Genomic DNA, 20894 nt, shown 5'->3' with positions numbered 1-20894 from the left:
AATATATAAGTAGACACAGTCCATCTGGATGTTCTGTTAAGATATACAGTACAAACAAAGTTGGCATTTATAAGAAATGCATTCAAATGTATCAAGGGCAGTGAGGTCCTCAGACTACTGTACAATAGATGGTGGGTATTTTATCCTTCCAGGTGATTAAAAGAGCTCACAAAATCCACTTTTGTTGTCCTGCTGTTAATTCCCAAGCCACAGGGGTATAATTCTAATGGGATTAGCATCTCTGTACACACGGTTAAAATTGCAGCCTTACTTATTCTCACATGGCACAGCTGAGTCAGACCATATTGGTCCATCTAACTGTAGAATTGTACAGTTGGCAGGGACCCCCAGGGGCCATCTAGTCCAACCCCCTGCAATGTAGGAAGTTCAATGTCGTGTACATGTTGGGGGGTGGGGACAGGACTCCAGTCCTAGGGGCCAAAGTAGCCCTCCAGGCCTCTCTGTTCAGCCCTTGGAAGTCTTCCTGGGTCATACCCCTCGCCATTCACGTTCCACATTCTACCGGAGTGCTTTTGACTTGCTAGATTGCGTCCTTGAAGTCCAGTAACGCCTCTTGTTTGTCTGGATGGTGTATGGGGAGGAAAGTGTGTGGCTCTGTAGAAACCGCTGGCTGTTGTGTGGCTGGAATGCAGCCTAGGGTACAAAGGGAAGACTCACATCTGTTGCTCCGCCTACTCTGGCCCTGTCCACCACCAGCATCACACACACAGACACACCTTGCACAAGGGAAAATGCTGAAAAGAGCTTCCCCAGTCTTGGTCTATATCGACTGGCAGCAGCACTTTGGGTAGCGTTTTCTCCAGCACCACCTCGAGATGTTGACAAGCAAACCTGGAGTCCTCTGCTTGCAAAAGCATGTGCTACCCCCTCCTCACAGCGGTTCCACGCCGTACATTAAAGCACATGGGTTCCCCCAAAGAATCCTGGGAGTTCTAGCTTCCTCAACACAGAACTACAATTCCCAGCACTTGTGGCAAACTACAGTTCCTTCCAGGTGCTGGAAATCTTGTGTGCTCAGATGTCTGGTGGGTGCTGAACTTCTTCCTACCATTAAAGCTGTGTCTTCTCTATCTCTCTCCTCTCCCCAAAGCCGAGGTTAGCTCTGTGCAAAGAAAAGTCATTTATGAAACAGCCCTGATGAAATGCACCCAAGGCATGTACAAAGCGATCAGGATGCTTAGTGAACTGTGACCGTCTGTATCATTATTAACTTTCAGGAGGAATTTGAAAACATCCCTGTTTACCCAGGCATTTGGTGACTAAATAATTCAATTCCAGATCCTTGGCTGGGAGAATGCTTTCAACTGGCGAGGAAGGGCAGGGCATCAATATATGCCGTTAATAGTAATGATTCCGAGTTATATCAAAGTATACCTTCTCTCACACATGAACAGACACACACGGGCTCAGGATGAGGAATCTCCTTTATAGACCAAGAGAATTACAATGTAAAATTGCTTATAAAACAATAGGTAAGAAAACAAAAGAAACATTAACACGTTATTGCTGAAATAAACAATAGCACACTCCCGCTGCTACTAAGGGCTTCGCTGAATGAGTGCCTTAAGGGCCTATGTTGAACATTTAAAAGCTCCCACATGGAAATCATTTCCATGCTTGACATTGTGCAAATACCACGTGAGACATGATGGCCCCACAGTATGACCCTAATGTCTTTTTCAAGGCAAACCCACAACTGGAGTAACTCACTGGGGCTGGCTGCATGTGAGAAAGTACATGCACATGGGTCTGTTACATGCAGCAGACTACATGCAGGATTTGTGCAATTGTCACGTTTGAAGCACACTGAATTAACCCAAAAAAGGTGTTTCCCATTGAGCCTTGGCCAACCACAAGAGGAAGAAGATGGGAGACCAACAACAGAGTATGCATTTCCATATGTTCCTGTAGTCCCTTTTTTATCTTTCCAAAAAACCAACAACTTTATTTTACTGTTCTTTAATGCTATCCCAAAATTTACAGCTGAGGGGTGTAGGGATTATCACTTTGCCTAATGGTAGGCATAAGGGTTTGAGTCCTGTTCTTTTCGGCTCCTGCTCGGAGTCGATTTGGGCTGACCATGAATTCAAAGTTCCTGATTACTGAGATCACTTGAAAGCTGCGTCTTGCAAATCTGAGGTGCAGATTTGGACTTGGAAAGCTAAACTGGGAGCAAGCAGGTTGTTGGTTTGCAGAAAAGAGCCGTGCTCAGAGGGCTAAAGCATGACAACAGCACAAACGGCCAATAATTTGGGGAGATTGCCCACAGCCCAGGTGGGTAGGGGGTGATGCCAGCAGCCATGATTGGTTGGCATCCTGCGCCGGGTGGGAAAAGCCAGCTAGCAGAGGGGGTGGATCTGAAGCATCCATTTGTGTGCTTTATGTACACAGTTATATCCATGAGCAATGCTGCCCCACAAAACCCGGAGAGGCATTTAGTTTCATTGTTCAAACAACCAGCACCCCTCAGTCCTCTTGTTACATGAAGAAGTCACAAGAAGGGCATTTTATCAAAGAGCAAAGCTAGCAAGGGGTGGTCCTGAAGGACTGAACACATCCAATTTGTGGGAGCCTGTCGAAACCAGAATCTTCTGACGTTAAAACATCCCTCCTGATTATCACCTGCGGTGGCACAGTGATCCAGGTACTATTATATGATGGTATTAAGGAGATACGGTGCTCTTAAAGCACCATGTCTCCATCTTAACAGAGTGGTTGGGAAACGGGGTGGGAGTGGGGAGAGGAGGAAGAACAGAAAGGAGTAGCAAAGCCCAGGCAACCAAAGAGAAAGCTAACAATTTTGGGGGTAAGGTATGGAAATGTGAAAGCTCCTGTACAGACACAGCTTGCTGTTGAGCAGCAAACTATAACGAAAAGAAAGGGTATATACACCACCAAACCCCAAATGCCAATTGATTCTCTACTATTCCACTAGTTTGGAACCTTTTTTGCCTCCTGATTCCTTCCAATTTTGCATCTGGATTTGGGGGGGGGGGGGGAGAACCAGGAGTCCTAGGCTTCCACCTTTCAACCCACAACACTCAATGCCCTTCTAGCAAAGGCTGGGCTCTATTTAGTCCAAGAAGCATGGGCTCAGACACATCCAGCTCCCTCTTCTCACCTCATGAGATGAGCCTGCCTTCTTCTAGAGGCAGAAATAGAAGCCAAGCTCCTCCATCTCCCTTGAGTTATTGAGAGTTATTGAGAGTCAGAAGTGATGAGGTCTCTGCCCCCAGACTGTTTCAGTTCTAAGGTTCTGAGCTCTACAAACATTAAGGAACAACAATGCAGGGAGTTTTTTCCTAAGCACATAGAGTTCCTTTTCCTTTCCCCAAACGCAGCCCCTGCATATCTGGGATTAGGCAAAGGAGCTTTCAAGGCAGAGTGCATAACATCTACATAGCTTTGACCTCCAGGATTTATTCCAGCAATTAATGGCCTATCCTTCCCTTAATCTGGGCTCCACAGTATCCTGTGTGCCTAGAAAACTGTGTGCAAGATGATGCAATCCGCAATTCTGAAGAGCTCAGAAACACCTCCACAATCCTCTCCTTCGAAAAACAAAAACAATGCAATTATACAGAAGTAAGCAAAGATGCTTATTCGGCTCTTTTTGCCAGATGTTTCCTCCCGGTTGTAAAATTTTGATTTTGGGTGGGTTTGGTGGTCCATGCAGCTTGGCTTTTAAACCCCCAGATGCCCTCAAGCTCTCTAACCTGGGGTAGAAAAAAACAACAACCTGGGAGTTTTTGGCTTTCTTGATTTATTTTTCCTAAATCAAGCCTTTGTTCTGTTTTCTTTGGGCTAGTGTGCTTATGCCTCCCTTCCTCTCTCACAGTGCCAGAGATCTCTATATGATGCATTAGGTCCACCGGGCCTTTCAGGAAACCTTCCCAGTTCCCTTTCGTCACCATAATCTCCCCACCCGCCTTTGCTTGAGCTTTGCTTCCCACCAGCACATTTCCTTTTAATACTGCGAATCATGCATGCACACTGTGGGGGGAAAGGGGCTGTTGAATGTAAACAAACATGGCTTCTGAGGGTATCCAAGGATGGCCGCCATGTTTATTCACCAACAACAGTCTTCTGTTTGCCCAGCGGCTGCACCAGGGAGCAGCAAGCGTAGTGAAATGGTGACAGTACCCAGGTGGGCAAGGTGGCATAAAGGTGGGCTGGCCACCATATTTTAGCATAATATGTTAATATATATCTCCCAGCAAGTCCCCTCCCCTGTCAAAAGCGATGGGGGAGAGCAAAAGCAGGCCTGAGGTTAAGCATCTGAGGGCTGGTTGGACTCCGACTCTTGTGCCTCACTGCGCATGCGCTTCAATGGTGGAGCCTCGGGCGGCTGTTCTGCCTCAGGCATTGGTACTTCGAAGGCCTCTTTCACGGGCTTCGCAGGGCCTGTTGTGTCCTGTGCGGGGAAGAGAAGGGAAAGGATCATGTCCATGCTATAGCAAGGGGAGAACACCCACTTCTGCCTCTAGCCCTGCCCACCACTCCAATGGGGCCCCCAGAAGACTGCCCAGGAATGAATGTGGCCCTCAATCTGAAAAAAAAGTTCCCCATACCTGGCGTACAGCACACATGAATGTAAATGTTAGAGGAGCAAGATTAGCTTTTGAGAGTTCTGCTTAAATATCCTACAGCCTTTTAAATGTGTCTGTGGGAAGCGGGGGGCGGGGGCGGTAATTGTTTTGTTGTTTTTGGTTTTATTATTTACTTGTGTTTTACCTTGTATTGTATTCTGTGAACTGCCCTGAGATCTTTCGATGGAGGGTGGTGTTATAAGAATTTTAAGGTCTCAAATATAGAATAAATATTCATAAATATAGAATAAATATTCATGCACACCTATCTAAATATATGAACCGTGTGTCTGAAATAGTATGGGAGAGCCAAGCTGACTCTCCCAATGACCTCAAATATTCCTCTGCAGTAAGGGAGGCCATTGTCTTTTTGCTTGCAAATCCTGTCTTAAGGGTGTATTTATGTATGAATAGGGTGAGCCTGTGACCTGGATTCAGGAACTGAAGCATTAACCATCACAAAAGAATGGCCAGGCTGCCCAGGTAATGCAATCAGTGACCATCATCAGGTATCCTGGCAGACAGGATTTCTGCTGTAGACCGCCTCCTTCTGTGATGTATGATGTCTACAGGGCGGGCAATTTCAAAAGTCTATATAAGGGCTTGCGCACCATTGTTCAGGGTTCTCCCCCCTCCTGCATTTAATGAGTGGGGACCCTGTTGTAAAGGTTCCTTGAATAAAGATCAGGCTTTGCTTCTCAGTATACTCTGGTTTGCCTCTGTTTTCTCCTTCTGACGGGGAATCCACTTAAGGACTCTATAGGGGCTCTGGAATACCCCATAAGGGAAAGGGAGCAGTTTTTCTTATAACAGTGGTATATAAATTTAATAAAATAAATAGGGCCTTACCAAGTAACCATCTCTCTCCAAGAAACATTCTGCCTTGACCCCCCTCCCCCAGCCTCACCCCAAAAGGCCACCACACTTAAACAGGCCTATTGTACGGCTTCAGCCACAAAGGAGAAACTTTGTGGAGCTCAGTGGCGTAGCGTGGGGGGTGCAGGGGGGCCCGGCCACACCGGGCGCAACATCTGGGGGTTAGGGTTAGGGGGCGCAAATCCACGGGTTAGGGGGTGCAAATTACTTGCCTTGCCCCGGGTGCTGACAACCCACGCTACGCCACTGGTGGAGCTGGTTGGCTGGTCCCACTCAGCCCTAGACGAAACATGCTGCAACAAGGTCTGTTGCCATTTTCAGGGAGATGCAAGAAGCTGACCGAGTCAGGTCACTGGGTCTATCTAGCCGAATATGGTCTACTTGGAAATGTCGCCATCGAATCTGGGAGCTTTGGCATGCAAAGCAGGGCCTCTACCACTGAGCTCCGTCCCTTCCAAGGATCAGCACCCTCACCTGGGTCTCTGACGTCTTGGAATCCGGCTCTTCTTTGGTAAGCATGGGAGGTTCATCTGTCCCCTCCAGAAGCAACACTCCGGACTCTGCCACCCAAGAGAGAAATGGAGAGATTAAACAAGTACGGAGTGTAAAGCAAAAGGATTTAAAACCTCACCGTCCTAGAATAGAATAGAATGGAATTTATTATTTATACCCCACCCATCTGGCTGGGTTTCTCCAGCCACTCTGGGCGGCTTCCAAAAAAGTATTAAAATTCAGTGGTCTAAAAAAGAAAAGAAAAGAAAATACAGTGGTCTGTTAAACATTGAAAGCTTCCCTAAACAGGGCTGCCTTCAGATGACTTCTAAAAGTCTGGTAGTTGTTCTTCTCTTTGACATCTGTTGGGAGGGCATTCCACAGGGCGGGTGCCACTACTGAGAAGGCCCTCTGCCTGGTTCCCTGTAACTTGGCTTCTCGCAGTGAGGGAACCGCCAGAAGGCCCTCGGTGCTGGACCTGTGTCCGGGGAGAACGATGGGGGTTGAGATGCTTCTTTAGGTATACTGGGACAAGGCCATTTTGGGCTTTAAAGGTCAGCACCAACACTTTTAATTGTGCGCGGAAACGTACTGGGAGCCAATGTAGGTCTTTCAAGACCGGTGTTATGTGGCTTGGTGGCTACCCCCCAGTCACCATTCTAGTTGCCGCATTCTGGATTAGTTGTAGTTTCCGGGTCACCTTCAAAGGTAGCCCCATGTAGAGTGCAATGGAGTAGTCCAAGCGGGAGATAACTAGAGCATGCACCACTCTGGCGAGACTGTGGGTAGGTAGGGTCTCAGCCTGTGTACCAGATGGAGCTGGTAAACAGCTGCCCTGGACACAGAATTAACCTGTGCCTCCATGGACAGCTGTGAGTCCAAAATGACTCCCAGGCTACACACCTGGTTCTTCAGGGTGACAGTTACATCTGTTGAATGGTCACTTTAAAATATGAAGGTTCACAAGTTGTCTATGTCTTTAAGGGCCAGGGCAAATAACGAGACCCAGTCTTACAGCTGTGAAACATAGCAGGTGCTGCTGAGTTGTGTTAATCAAGCTGTGTCAGCAATTGGGTATAGTATATAAGGAGCAGCACCTAGCTCTTTTATTACCCTGGGGGATGGGTCGTGTCGTGTCTGTTGTTGTTATCTTTAGTGTAAAAGGAGTTTTTGTTTTTGTTATTAAAACCTTTGTTAAACTTATTTTTGAGTTCCTTGTATGCATGGTCTCCCCAGCAAGCTCTCTGCAGCGCTAGGTAAAGGTAAAGGTACCCCTGCCCGTACGGGCCAGTCTTGACAGACTCTAGGGTTGTGCGCCCATCTCACTCAAGAGGCCAGGGGCCAGCGCTGTCCGGAGACACTTCCGGGTCACGTGGCCAGCATGACATTGCTGCTCTGGCGAGCCAGAGCCGCACACGGAAACGCCGTTTACCTTCCCGCTAGTAAGCGGTCCCTATTTATCTACTTGCACCCGGGGGTGCTTTCGAACTGCTAGGTTGGCAGGCGCTGGGACTGAACAGCGAGAGCGCACCCCGCCGCAGGGATTCGAACCGCCGACCTTTCGATCGGCAAGCCCTAGGCGCTGAGGCTTTTTACCCGCAGCGCCACCCGCATCCCGTCTGCAGCGCTACTAAACTGCAAATAGCCAACAACATCACCTACCTCCTTCCTGCCCCAGCAAAGGAGGCTGAGAGTCCTCCGCCTTGAGCTCCCCTAGTGGGGTGGGAGTTACAGTCTGGCTGCGGTCCAGGGTGGAGCTGGGGCTGGTGTCCCCGCCTTTCAGCAAGGAGGTCTCCGAAATAGAACTCTGATTGCTGTTCTCATCTGAGGAAAGCGGAAAGCGGAGCATTAGGAATTGCCTGTGGCTGCTGTTGTTGGGCAGCTTGGTGGTTAGGATCCAAACGCCTCTTTGATTTCCCCATCCACCCTTCTTGCATGAATCCACAGGGTGCCGGGTGCCATTTTTTAGGCCATTTTAGGGCTTTTTTCCCCAGCTGGAACTTACCGGAACTCAGTTCCAGCACCTTTCAGGTGGGCCCCATTGCCATTATAAGAGAAAGAGGGAGGCGCTCATGGTGAGTTCCGGCACCTCTTTTCCTAGAAAAATAGCACTGATTCTAGGCGTAATGTCAGCATTTCCATGTGCTTAAGTAAGAGAACTGCTCCTCCCTCCAATCACATAGAGCCACTCCAGACTGGTTGGTGGTTTTTAGGGGTGTCTTCTGCAACATGTCACTAGTAACAGGGGAGAGACTTCATCAGGCGAGGCCTCCTTCCACCTGCCTTGCCTCCCTGCCCTGGCCCTGGGACTCCTCATAAGGAAGCTGTGCCTGGAGGAAGAACTGTGAGGGGAGAGATTCCATCAGGCAAGGCCTCTGTCCACCTGCCTGGCCCCACCCTCTAGTCTCTGCTTCTCAATTTGTATTGTATTACCGGTATTTTATGTACTGTGGCTTGCCGTTGTTTTATTGATTATAGTTTAGAAATTACTTATTGTAACTGTTGAGTGGATTTCTGTTTAACTTTTATATGTTGATATTATTACTTTATACTATTCTAATGATTGTTGAATGTTACTTTTTTGATGTAGGCTGCTTATTTTTAAAGTTTTGTTTTATTATCACATTTTTGTATTGAGTTAGATTGTTATAAGATGTACATTTCTTGTTTCTTCAGCTTGTCAACCGCCTGGAGTATTGTAAGATAGAAAGACAGTATACAAATTAAAAATGATGGGGGGGAATGATGAACAGTGTATGATTACCACTGTCCACCCATCATTCCACTTTGTAATTGGTTCTGGTTTGCTTCCCCAATGTTCTCACACTATTGCTTTCTGTAGAGACACTCCTGTACTTCAGCCTAACGAAAGAGGGACAAAACCTGGAACATCTGTGGCAGAAAAAGAGAAAGGATTTCAGCAGGAAGTTACGGGACCTACGCTGATTGCAAACAAAGCAGTATGACTGCCCCAAAACTTTTGCTGGTGCAAAGAATATCGAGAGAGGAATTGTGAATAGCCACCCCAATAGCATCATCACCTCGATTCAGAGAGGTTCGGCTGGTGCCTTCATTATATAGTGGTACCTCGGGTTACAAACTTAATTCGTTCCAGAGGTCTGCTCTTAACCTGAGGTACCACTTTAGGGAATAGGGTCTCCCGCTGCTGCTGCACCGCAGCCACACGATTTCCATTCTCATCCTGAGGTAAAGTTCTTAACCTGAGGTACCACTTCTGGGTTAGCAGAGTCTGTAACCCGAAGTGTCTGTAACCCGCGGTATATCTTTATGCACCAGGGGGAAACTTTCTTCTTCAGCCTTTGCCTGGTTAACCATCTCTGTCCTTTTAAATGTGGGAGGAGGAGTTATTAGTTTGTTCTTGTTATGTGCTTTGTGGTTTTAGTCTGCGTTTTTATGCTGTGAACCGCCCTGAGATCTTCTGATGAAGGGCCGTACTGTATACAAATTTAATAAATAATAATATTTTTTTTAAAAAAAATGAAAACATGATAAAAAAAAACATGACAGGAAGGAAGTTCTACCTACCTACAGAACATCACATCAGTGATTTACGGAAAGTTGTCACACACGAGATGTAAGGAGAGGCCCACTAAGCAATAAAGGGAAGCGTCTTCCCAAATTAAGGAACAGATATGAAATATTTTCCTTTAACTTTGCAGAGCCCTATTCCGATGCCACCGCTTGGGCTGGCAGAGTGGCGCCTCTGCAAAGAGGCCACAGAAGAAGGGGAGGCAAGCCATAGGGGAGGGGAGCAGGATCCTAGACTCCACCTCTGCTGCAAGCCCCCCTTTGCTTCTAAAACTGGGTACGTCCCCCTCTTTCAAAATGCTTCTTTCTAAACAGTAGCCAAGAGCAGGGGGCGCCAACCTTTATGGACTAGGGGGCACGTTTTGAATTTCTAAGAGCGTGCCAGGGACACCAGTCACAAAACGGCTGACATAGACACCACTGAAGTAAACACTGGATGTGCTTAATTTCCAGAAGCAGCAAGCAGAATCTCTTCCCAAAGTTAGATTTCAGATCACCTTTGGGGGAAACCTTTGGAGAACCAGTGTGGTGGAAGAGGCCTGGGCAGTGTTATGGTTCTGGACTGTCAAGGGTTAACACTCCAGGAGCACTCTTATCAACTGGGTGCACTGCCCACACATCCATGCTTGCTCCTTTGATCTGTGCTCTGTGGGGGCTGAGCTCTCTCCGGAGAGCAGTCTGTCTGCTGGCCTTAACAAGGGCCTTTCGCTTTTTGTTAAGAGGCAGAGAGCTGCGAACATGCAGCTAGATTCTGCAGGTTTTCTTTTCTGTTTTGAGTGCTACTAAATAAAGAGTTTTGGATTAGGAGCCCCGGTGTCTGCGTTATTAAGGACACCACATGGACACAGACAAGCCATCTGCTGCCGCGTGTGAACTCTGCTATTACCCGGCAACTGGGGAGAGTGTCAGCGAGCGGAGTGGAAGCATGTGGGCACCACTGGAAGTTTGTTGGAGTGGCAATAAATCAAATTTATTGCAGGGCCGTTGCAGCAGACTCAGTGGGTCAATAGATATACGACAACAACAAACTGTCACAGGCAGCCATGTGGGCAGGGCCTTGTAAGTATCCTTTCTCCGGGGCCTGACAAGTGTTTGCCCCTCCCCTCTCCTGCCCCCCCCCACCTTCCACAATGTACCATTGAGGTCCAGCATGAGCAGGGCTGGGTTCCTCCGAGGGCTGGGCATGCGGGCTCTTCGCTCTTTGGTCCGCTGCTGCTCACTGTTGCCTGCCAGCCGCCTTTTCTCCTGTCGAGGAAGGAAAGGGAGCCAAGAAATAAGGGAAGCCTTCAAGAGGATAGGAAAGGGAGTTTGAGAGAAATCGATGTTTTAGCAGGGCAGAGCCTCTTCTCTGGAACTTCCTGCCTATTGATATTAGCCAGGCGCTGTGGGGTCTCAGGAAAAGCCACAGAGGCCTGTTCTTGTCCTGTTTTTTTTGGTTAGCCTAACAGATGCCATTTTGCTTCTGTAAAAAAAAAACACTGCCTGCTTTAGAACAGGCATAGGCAAACCCGGCCCTCCAGGTGTTTTGGGACTACAATTCCCATCATCCCTGGCCACTGGTCCTGTTAGCTAGGGATCATGGGAGTTGTAGTCCCAAAACATCTGGAGGGCCGAGTTTGGGAAATATGTGAAGACCAGATAAGGTTGCTAGGCGATTTTCAGGAAAACCTCCCTCTGCCAGGCAACTCTCCCCTTCAAGGTCTCCAGGCAGGGTGTCTTGTTTCAATCAGCGCAAGGAACCTCGAAAGGGGGAAAGGGGGGGGTGACTATATAAAGTGTGAACGAAGTCTATTTGGGGCGGCTTCACCATCACACTGGTGAGTGTGCCTTGCCTGCTCTGTTTTACTCAGCTGAATAAAGGAGTGTTTATGGGAATCTCCTCTGTCTATGGCATTTATTGGCTTTTCAGTAACCAAGGCAGCATGGGCCCGATTAGCAGACCCCAACAGCGCCTTCGCTGTACTGTTTTAAACACCAGCTAAACACTTCTTTGCTTAAGAAAGCCTACCCACTAGACATGTGATTTCATTCCCAAAAATAGAAAGAAGTCCCAGCAAAGAATGATACAAAAACTTATGGAATATGCAGAAGTGGCGAAACCAGAAGAATAAGAAATCAAGATAACAAACTTTTAAATAAAAGAATAGAAATGGTTTATTGAATACTTACAGATAAGTTGTAAACAGATAGGAACATTGGCAGGGTTATTATAATAATCTGCAGTTTCATAAGAGCATATATTTAAAGAAGATGAACAAATGAGCAAATGTAGTTAATTAGGATATGCAGAAGATATTAAAAATAAATTTAAGGAACCGCAGAAAGGGTAGGGGGAGGAAGTCAAGTTTGGAAATGTCAAAATGATTGTAAAATCAGTGAAAAGTATAAAAAAAGTTGAAATACATTTAAAAAAAGACATGTAATTTCATTATGTACTGTTGATTTTATCTATCTTTAGACCCCTTTTATTATGTCTACTGTTTTTACAGTTTTTAATGAAAATTTTATACTTTCCTATGTAAACGTCTTTTTTAAAAAATTAAGTGTTATATAAAAAGGTAAAGGTACCCCTGCCCATACGGGCCAGTCTTGACAGACTCTAGGGTTGTGCGCCCATCTCACTCAAAGAGGCCGGGGGCCAGCGCTGTCCGAAGACACTTCCGGGTCACGTGGCCAGCGTGACATCGCTGCTCTGGCGAGCCAGAGCCGCACATGCAAACGCCGTTTACCTTCCCGCTAGTAAGCGGTCCCTATTTATCTACTTGCACCCAAGGGTGATTTCAAACTGAGCTAAATAAATATAGAGATGGAACTCTTCCCCTTACCTCATCCCGGGGGTCCACGATAGGTACCCACTTGAAGATCCGAAGAGATGTGTCCCCAACCGTCACCCACCGCTTTTCCCTAGGAAGCAGAGAACAGCAAATGGTGTGTGTTAAATAGTGGGTAGACATGGCAGACGACACAGCGATTTCTCCAAAGCAGCTCTTTATTTTGTAAGCTGGAACAGAACTGAACAGCAAACAGCTCAGCCGGCCTGCTTTTATAGGCAGCCGGCTGTCAACATTCTAACAACAACAACCCAGGGTTTTGCGCCTAAAATAACTGACGTGGACCTGAGTGAAAACTATCTACAGTATCCCCCTGCTGGCCCAGGGTGAGAACTTCAGGACATAACAGTGTGAGTGTTATTAATTAATTAATTAATTAATTATGCAAGTTGCAGCTTCCCATGTGAACCCCACAACCTATTTTACCTCAGGGAAATTCCCAGCAGCACCCACTCATTACAACCTCCTGGTGTGCAGTCATTTACAGAGAACCAATTGACGGGAAGGGGGTCCTAAATATTATATTACACATGCATTTATATAAGGAAACATTTAATATCCTGCCATTCCACTAAAGAACCTTCGGTGGCTCATAATGGCAAATATATAAAAGCAACAACAAAAATTTAAAAACCTTAAAAACAGCCATAAAAGAAAAAAATGAGTCAGATGGAAACTGGACCACCACCAGCAACTAAAGTGGGCCAAATGTTTTCATAAAGAAAGACATTTTAGTTGCTCATCAAAAGACAAGCAGCAAGGTGGGTGCAGCCTTCCTTGGGAAGAATATTATACAGCCCTCGGAGCCACCACCGACAAGGCCCCGTCACACAATCCTGAGCTGGCGTAATGTATCAGCTAACGGACAGAACTGTGAATCAGGAAGCCTTCAGTTCCAATTCCACCTCTGCTATGACCTCGCTATGTAGCCTTAGGCCAAGGATAGCCAAGGCGGTGTATACCAGGTGTTGTGGACTACAACTCCCATCAGCCCCGGCCAGTAAGGCCAATAGTCACAGATGAAGGGAACTGTAGGCCAGCAACATCTGGAGGGCATCAGGCTAGCTTACTCTACCTCATCCCACCTAACGTTGGGGCTGTGAGGAAGAAATAATGGAAAGGAAGCAGTGCGTTTCAAAAGCCCTCCCTGGAAAGGAAGCAAATGTGGTAATTTTTTGGCTGCCAAATCTAGGATCATCCCACACCACCAATACCAGTGGATGGAATAATAATAATAAATAATAATAATAATATATTTGTACCCCGTCCATCTGGCTGGGTTTCCCCAGCCACTCTGGGCGGCTTCCAACAAAGATTAAAAATACCTTAAAAATACAGTGGTACCTCAGGTTACATACGCTTCAGGTTACAGACTCCGCTAACCCAGAAATAGTGCTTCAGGTTAAGAACTTTGCTTCAGGATGAGAACAGAAATCGTGCTCCGGCGGCGCAGCAGCAGCAGGAGGCCCCATTAGCTAAAGTGGTGCCTCAGGTTAAGAACAGTTTCAGGTTAAGAACGGACATCCGGACCGAATTAAGTACTTAACCTGAGGTACTACTGTACATAAAAACTTCCCTAAACAGGGCTGCCTTCAGATGTCTTCTAAAAGTCAGATAGTTATTTATTTCCTTGACGTCTGATGGTAGGACTTTCCACAGGGTGGGCGCCACTACCGAGAAGGCCCTCTGCCTGGTTCCCTGTAACTTGGCTTCTCACAGTGAGGGAACTGCCTAAAAAAAATGCAAAACTCGACAATCCCCATTCCAAAATGCATTTGGCAAACATTCACAAAACTGCATGAAACGGATCGTGTGCTTCCCAGTGTGAAACTTTGGTTTGGAATGCACAGGCAGTTACAGCAGATCATTGGTGCAACTAGTCCAATATGGCCTACACAGACTGGCAGCAGCTCACACAGGTTTCAGACAAGGGACATTCCCAGCCTCAGGTAGGAACACCAAGGTTTGAAACTGGGGCCTTCTACTCTAGCACTGAGCTGCAGCCCCTCCCTGCAGCCCAAAACACAGCTGCCAAGCCTTCCGAACCAGACAGGTGTTGTGCCACATGCACCCCAAAGCCCAAATCGACCCCTTGCCACCTGCACCGTGGCAGCCAGCTCACAACCCTTCTAAAACCGGATGCATCCAGAGATGCCAGGTCCCTCCAAAAGTTCCTCCGGCCCCTGCGCCCACCGGCCTCACCATCTGCGGACATGCTCGATGGCTGCCATCACTTTCTTGATGTCATCTTTTGCCCGACTGCGTGTCTCAGCTCGAACCGCCCGTCCAGACATCACCGGGGAGCAACTTTGGAGAGTTGAGCAGAGTGTGGAGGGGCAGATGCAGAGGAGAAACAGAGAGCTTTACGGCTTGGATTGCTTTGTTTTGCTTATGTTCTTCTGCTCTCCTTATCCCATTTCTTTCTTCCTTTCTCTTTCTTTTTTCCTTCCTTTCTTTCCCTGTTCCTCTGCCCCTCTCTGCCTCCTTTTGCTGACTATCCGAGCACAGAACTAGAAATATTCCCTGTGCATCACTCTGCCATCCAGATATCCAGCCATAGCCTGCCTCTCCATCAGTCAGTCTTCCTCTTCTGTCAGTTTGCGTCAATATTTTGCTGTTTCTCTCCTCTTTCGGTTTCTTGGTTTTTGGTTTTCGGTTTTAATCTGATCCCTCATCTACTCACAATTCTCCCTTTCGGCTTAGTCCACCGTTAATCTCTACTTCCTCCTCTTTGTCTTCTTTTTCCTGTCCTCCGTTTGTCAGGGGGGGGAGGAAGAAAAAAGAAAACGGAAAAAAGGCGGCTCACCATCGGAAGAAAATAATATAAGTTCTTTGGGTTGTTTTTCTTTTTTCACAGAGATTTGCAGCACAGGGAGCGCCCTCTGGTGACTAGGAGAGCTGGAGAAGACGAAGAAATTGACAGTCTGAAATAGAGGATTTCATCCTTTTTGATAAATGCAGAGAGGCAGATGATGGAGCAGCCTGCAGGTGGAAAGACAGATTAAGAATTGCCAAAAACAGAGCAAGCGATTAATTCTGCACACTTCTCCTTTGAGCTCAGAAGGGATGCTCGGTTGATCATTTATATCAGTTTTAAACATCAGGTGGGACCGCAGGAAGGCAACACCTTTTACTAGGACCAGCTAAAATGCAACAAGACAAGCTTTCAAGGGCTGTGTACAGACTCCAATTTATTCTACATCCATTTAGCACTTGGGAAGCAGCGTACACAATGTGCACACAACCACCTTCTCCAGAATTATTCTTTTTCAAGCTAGATGTGAAGCAAAATGAACAGGGGATACGGAAAGAGAGAAAAGGTGGAGTGCAGAAAAAGGTTACAGACAGGCTGAAATTCAGTCCTGTGTGTTACTTAGAAGTACATCTTGTTAAACTAAATGAGGTTGAGCGTGTGTAGCGCTGCAAATTTACTTTGGAGCAAGTCCTACTGAATTTATAATGAGACTTACTTCTGAGTAGGCACGCTTAGGATTGCACTGCTAGCTTCCGCTCCTGGGCACATTTTTTCCGTGGTACGCCCCCTGAATTCATTGTCACTTATTTCTGAATAAATGTGCATACAGATCACACAGGCAGTTAGATTGCTAAATGCAGAACAGATATTGCATCTTCAAGGGGAGCTGCACCTGTTGCATGCCTGCCTGGTGCATGCCTATTAGAACTACAGAGCCTGTGCCGGAAATCGTGTGGCGACCCAAAACCTATGACAGAAGGGTGGGCTGGCAGCAGTCATTCAGCCGTGAGAGGAATCTAACACTCTGCACATGCTCAGGAGATCTTCCTCCTCGGTGGGGAGGAAAGCAGCAAGCAACTGTCAAAAAAAGCAGCTGTTTTCACAATATTTTTTTTTACAATTTTTTACAATTAGCATGTGTTTTTCTCCGCTGTCTATTTTCTTTTCCCATGCCATCCCCCCCACGCTTTTCAAAGCCTATGAGACAGAACCAGTTAATCTCCGAAAGCTGCTTTCTGGGGATTGGACTTGAGAAGCTCAGCCATGTTCCCACACGGCGCTCAGATCCTTGCGGTGAGTCAGAGGCGTTTTTTGGGGTCGCCATTACCTCAGCCCGGTCTTTGCAAGGCCAAGGGGGGGAGGCCCACGTGCTTCGGGGCCCAGTGGTACACTTAGAGAATTTTAGGCTGAGGAGGATTTAATGCTCTTAAAGAGGCCCCCTCTTTCAATAGGACCTGCATTCTTTCACTAAGCCCCCCCCCCCATGTCTACACTGTGCATTTAAAGCGGCGCCATGCCACTTTAGACCCTCGTGGCTTCGCTCAAAGAAACCCATCGTTTGTCCAGGGTGCTTAGAGCTGTGAACAGGCCCCCTTCCCCCCCCCACATGGCTACAGTTCCCAGAGTTCCCTGGGTTTGCATTTCATGGCAGCTGTTTTTATTTTATTTGCGGAGGTTTCATTTTTAAAATATTCTGTGCCCTTTTGAGCAATTGGAAAATAGAGAGGGAGAGAGAGCTTTTTCTAAAAAAAATGTTTAGGGGTACTCTCGTTTTCCTACTCATATCCTATTCGCTTTCCTACTCATCTCGTTTTCCTACTCATACTGCCTCTCAAGGAGGCCAAACTTAGATTCACAAAATGTTTAGGGGTATGCGTACCCCCAGAAAAAGCACTGTATAGATTTCTATAAGAGCCCTGCAGGCAAGCTTGGCCCCAAGCCACTCTTTGCTGCCTAAGATGACAGACAGGCTGTACAAAGGCCAACCGCACCGGCAACCAGCTCTCACTTTGGAATCAATGGGAATCTGGAGGCAGCAGGCTAGGTTGGGGGGTGGGTTATAGGGCAGGCAGTGGTGGTTGGGCCTGTGGGGCAGAAAGCCGGGAGGCCAACAGTAGGTGGAGCTAGAGCCAATGAGAGGCGGAGTCAACTAACTGCAGTTTCCTCCCTCTCTTCCTCCACATTGAGTTGTGCAAGAGCAACACTGAGACTAAGGCGGTGGAAGCTGACAGGCTGTGTCACCCTTTCAACTGATTGTAAGTTTTTTTAAAACACACACACACACACACACACACACACACACACAAAATAGGTAGGTCAGTGGGGGCTGCCACAGGGCAGACTCAGGAGCGGAGGAAGGGGGGTGCGGTGGGTGAGGACCGCCCCAGGTGTCACCACTGAGGGGGGTGACAAAATGGCGGGCGGCACTCACTGTGGAGCCTATAATGCGCCCGAGCCACGCATCTCAGCTGGGAGTGACACGGTGTCTTGGGCACCCACAGGCTCCGTGCTGCCCCAAATGGTCTGCCCACCACCTCCCCCTCAGCTGTAGGGCGGCTGAGTGGGAGGAGGCAGCCAGACTCCTCGGCGGCCCCGCGGAGCGTCCTGCCCTGGCTCACCCTGCCCCACGGGCGGCTGGCCCCGCCTCTGGGCACAGGGCACGTGTGCTGCCCCAGGCACCCAATCAGCTTGCTCCGCCTCTGGGCAGACTAAGGTTTTTAGGGCAGTCTCTTATTTGTAGGGTAACTAGCATCATATAACCAGCATTCTTGAGACTAATTAATGCATGAAGGGGTTAATGCCATAGAGTAAGCTGTCCTGCCAGGCTTATCAGCTATGCCACTTCCCCTCACCTCGGGAGGAAATGGGCAGCCAAGCCTTTTGTTGTACTCAGTCTACATATGAGGGGCAGCCTCCATACCACACCTGGAATACTGTGTCCACCATTTAAGAGGGATGTTGACAAGCTGGAACATGTGCAGAGGAGGGCGACCAAGATGATCGAGGGTCTGGAAAACCATTCCTTATGAAGAACTGTTGAAAGGAGCTGGGTATGTTTTGTCTGGAAAAGTAGTGACAGAGGAGATCTGATAGATGTCTTCAAATATCTAGACAGCTATGACATGGAAGATGGAACAAGTTTGTTTTCTCTTGCTCCGGAGGATAGGACTCAAACCAATGGCTTCAAGTTACAAGAAAGCTTTCTGACAGTAAGAGCTGTTCGAGAGTCGAACAGACTCATTTGAGAGGTTGTGGATGCTCCTTCCTTGGAGGTTTTTGAACATCTGTCATGTATGATCTAGTGGAGATTCCTGCATTGCCGGGGCTGGACTACATGACCGTTGGGTCTCTTCCAACTCTACATTATGATTGTATGATTTACTTAATATTAAGGGTGTGTCCTGCAAACCTTCAGCACACAGGCACTCTCGGGGCAGCTTAACCTCTTGTTATCCTCTTAGGATAAAAACCAATATAAATCAAACAATGAAAACCAGCGAAACAGCAAGAAACAACAGATAAATCATACTGAATACATATATAAAAAAAATAAGGAACAGCTAGTAAAAACTATGACTGGCTTAGAAGCCCTAAAAAGTTCTAAATCCGATTGATGGATTGCACTTTCGTACCACCCACCAACCTGGGCAGTTCATGAAGTTATTTGTAAAAAAAAAAACACAATCCAGGGATTTTAAAAAAAAAACCAAAAAGCTGTAAAAACCTTGGAAGAATTGAGCTGTGATCCTATAGGGCTTACTTCTGTGCAGTCATGTATAGGATTTGCTTTGTAAAAAGCTGCCGAAATCCTCCCTGGGGACAGGAGGGGTGCCACTACCAACAAGGCCCCCTCTTCACCACCATGGAGGTGGTTGTGAAAAGGTACGCTACCCTCAAGCTCTTGGGAAGAAGAGGGAGATGGTTTTTAAAAGTGCAATCAACGAGAATACAGTGGTACCTCAGGTTACATACGCTTCAGCTTACATACGCTTCAGCTTACAGACTCCGCTAACCCAGAAATAGTACCTCGGGTTAAGTACTTTGCTTCAGGATGAAAACAGAAATTGTGCTCCGGGGGCACGGCAGCAGCAGGAGGCCCCATTACCTAAAGTGGTGCTTCAGGTTAAGAACAGTTTCAGGTTAAGTACGGACCTCCGGAACGAATTAAGCACTTAACCTGAGGTACCACTGTAAATGCACATTCTGTGCAAAGGGACTGTCTCCTTGAGTTCAGAAAACATTGTCATTTTCTTGGGAAAACGACAGGGGAAACCCCAGCCAGCCAGCCTGCTTCCTTAAGGAAAGTAACCAGCAAAATTCCTTGGGTAGCCCAACAAGATGGATTATCGTTCGCAACTTGACCACGTAATGTTGCAACCCAGCATTATTCTTGGCCTCCCAGAGCCGAAGACAAGGCTCAGTTGCCCTCGCTCTGCAGCTAGGCTTCTCTACTCCCCAAATCCATCCGTGTCATGGATGGGGTGAGGCCCAAGGGACAAGAGAAACCCCTCAAGCTTCTCTGTCTGTCCCGCAGATCTCTCCCGAGGCCACATCCTCTTCTGTGGCCTGGATTCGAATCCCGTGTGTTTTTGCCTAGCTGGGATGTGTCCTTGCATTCAGATGATGATGCCTCCTGCTCACCTGGGCAGAAAGGGGTGTGTGTGTGTAGAAACTGGCCTGCCCATACAAAGGGAACACTTGCATCCAGTGCTGTGGATGTGGCCCTCAGGAGGTTTTCCCAGAGGGGATTGAGGCCCTCAGAGTGGAAAAGCTTACCGTGATCTATAACATTATGCTGGGGAAATTGCCCCGTCAATTTTCAAATAGTAACAAATTTCCTGAGAACTGTAGTTTGTTCAGGGAATTGCTGGAAACTGAAGTTCTGTGAAGAAGGGTCTCCTACCAAATAGCTCTGAGTAGCTCAGTTGGCACAGCATGAGATTCTTAATCTCATGGTTGTGGGTTCGAGCCCCGCAATGGACAAAAGATTCCTGCATTGCAGGGGGTTGGACTAGAGGAACCTCACGCTTCTTTCCAACTCTCAGCACCCTTAAGAAACTATAGATCCCAAGGTTTGTTGGTGGGTGGGGGGGTGGGGGGGTTCTAGCGAGACAAACAAGAAAGACTAGCAAGCACAAGGCTAAAGTCACTCTGCACCTGTTGAACAAGGACAGAATAGTCAACTCCTTAAGCATGTATAGCACACTCCATTTGAAAAGAGAAATCTTTGTGGTGAAGTGTTCTGTGTAACCCAAAAGCTTACATTTGCCAACACCACATATGCATCTTAAACAAATTATGTTCATTTGTTCCTGCAAAAGGGGATGCGGGTGGCGCTGTGGGTTAAACCACAGAGCCTAGGACTTGCCGATCAGAAGGTCGGCGGTTCGAATCCCTGTGACGGGGTGAGCTCCCGTTTCTCAGTCCCTGCTCCTGCCCACCTAGCAGTTCGAAAGCACATCAAAGTGCAAGTAGATAAATAGGTACCGCTCCGGCGGGAAGGTGAACAGCGTTTCCGTGCGCTGCTCTGGTTCCCCAGAAGCAGTTTAGTCATGCTGGCCACATGACCCGGAAGCTGTACGCCGGCTCCCTCGGCCAATAAAGCGAGATGAGCGCCGCAACCCCAGAGCCGGCCACGACTGGACTTAATGGCCAGGGTTCCTGCAAAAACCTGCACCTATCCATTCTTGCTCCTTATCCTGCCCCCTGAAAGGATGTGGGTCGTAGGGTCTGGATGGCATCGTACTTCATTCCTTACATCATATGTGTGGTAACTGTGTC

General features: G+C 47.5%; 2 protein-coding genes across 5 annotated transcripts in view; both read right to left on the bottom strand.

Moving 5' to 3' along the window:
• The window catches only part of LOC310662829 (pyrin domain-containing protein 1-like), a 742864-nt gene that overhangs the window by 220971 nt on the left and 500999 nt on the right, over positions 1-20894 (bottom strand). The gene's annotated exons all lie outside the window — the stretch shown is intronic.
• The window catches only part of BCL7C (BAF chromatin remodeling complex subunit BCL7C), a 22959-nt gene continuing 3492 nt past the window's right edge, over positions 1428-20894 (bottom strand). Inside the window, exons 3-10 of one of the 4 annotated variants that reach the window (XM_083409950.1) lie at positions 18039-18174; positions 15042-15340; positions 14561-14665; positions 12353-12431; positions 10664-10772; positions 7641-7802; positions 5961-6046; positions 1428-4435 (exon numbers count right to left, since the gene is read on the bottom strand). In XM_083409950.1, coding sequence (XP_083266076.1) covers positions 4292-4435; positions 5961-6046; positions 7641-7802; positions 10664-10772; positions 12353-12431; positions 14561-14652 — 672 coding nt within the window. In that variant the 5' untranslated portion in view covers positions 14653-14665; positions 15042-15340; positions 18039-18174 and the 3' untranslated portion in view covers positions 1428-4291. The remainder of the gene's footprint in view (positions 4436-5960; positions 6047-7640; positions 7803-10663; positions 10773-12352; positions 12432-14560; positions 14666-15041; positions 15341-18038; positions 18175-20894) is intronic. The other 3 variants (XM_083409951.1, XM_083409949.1, XM_083409952.1) reach the window with 3 other exon arrangements.

The sequence above is a fragment of the Podarcis tiliguerta genome (genome assembly GCF_965153285.1).
Source record: "Podarcis tiliguerta genome assembly, chromosome: 13".
In the NCBI taxonomy this organism is placed as follows: domain Eukaryota; kingdom Metazoa; phylum Chordata; class Lepidosauria; order Squamata; family Lacertidae; genus Podarcis; species Podarcis tiliguerta.
Note: the sequence above shows the minus strand (reverse complement) of the source record. Positions and strands in the feature narration are given on the sequence as shown.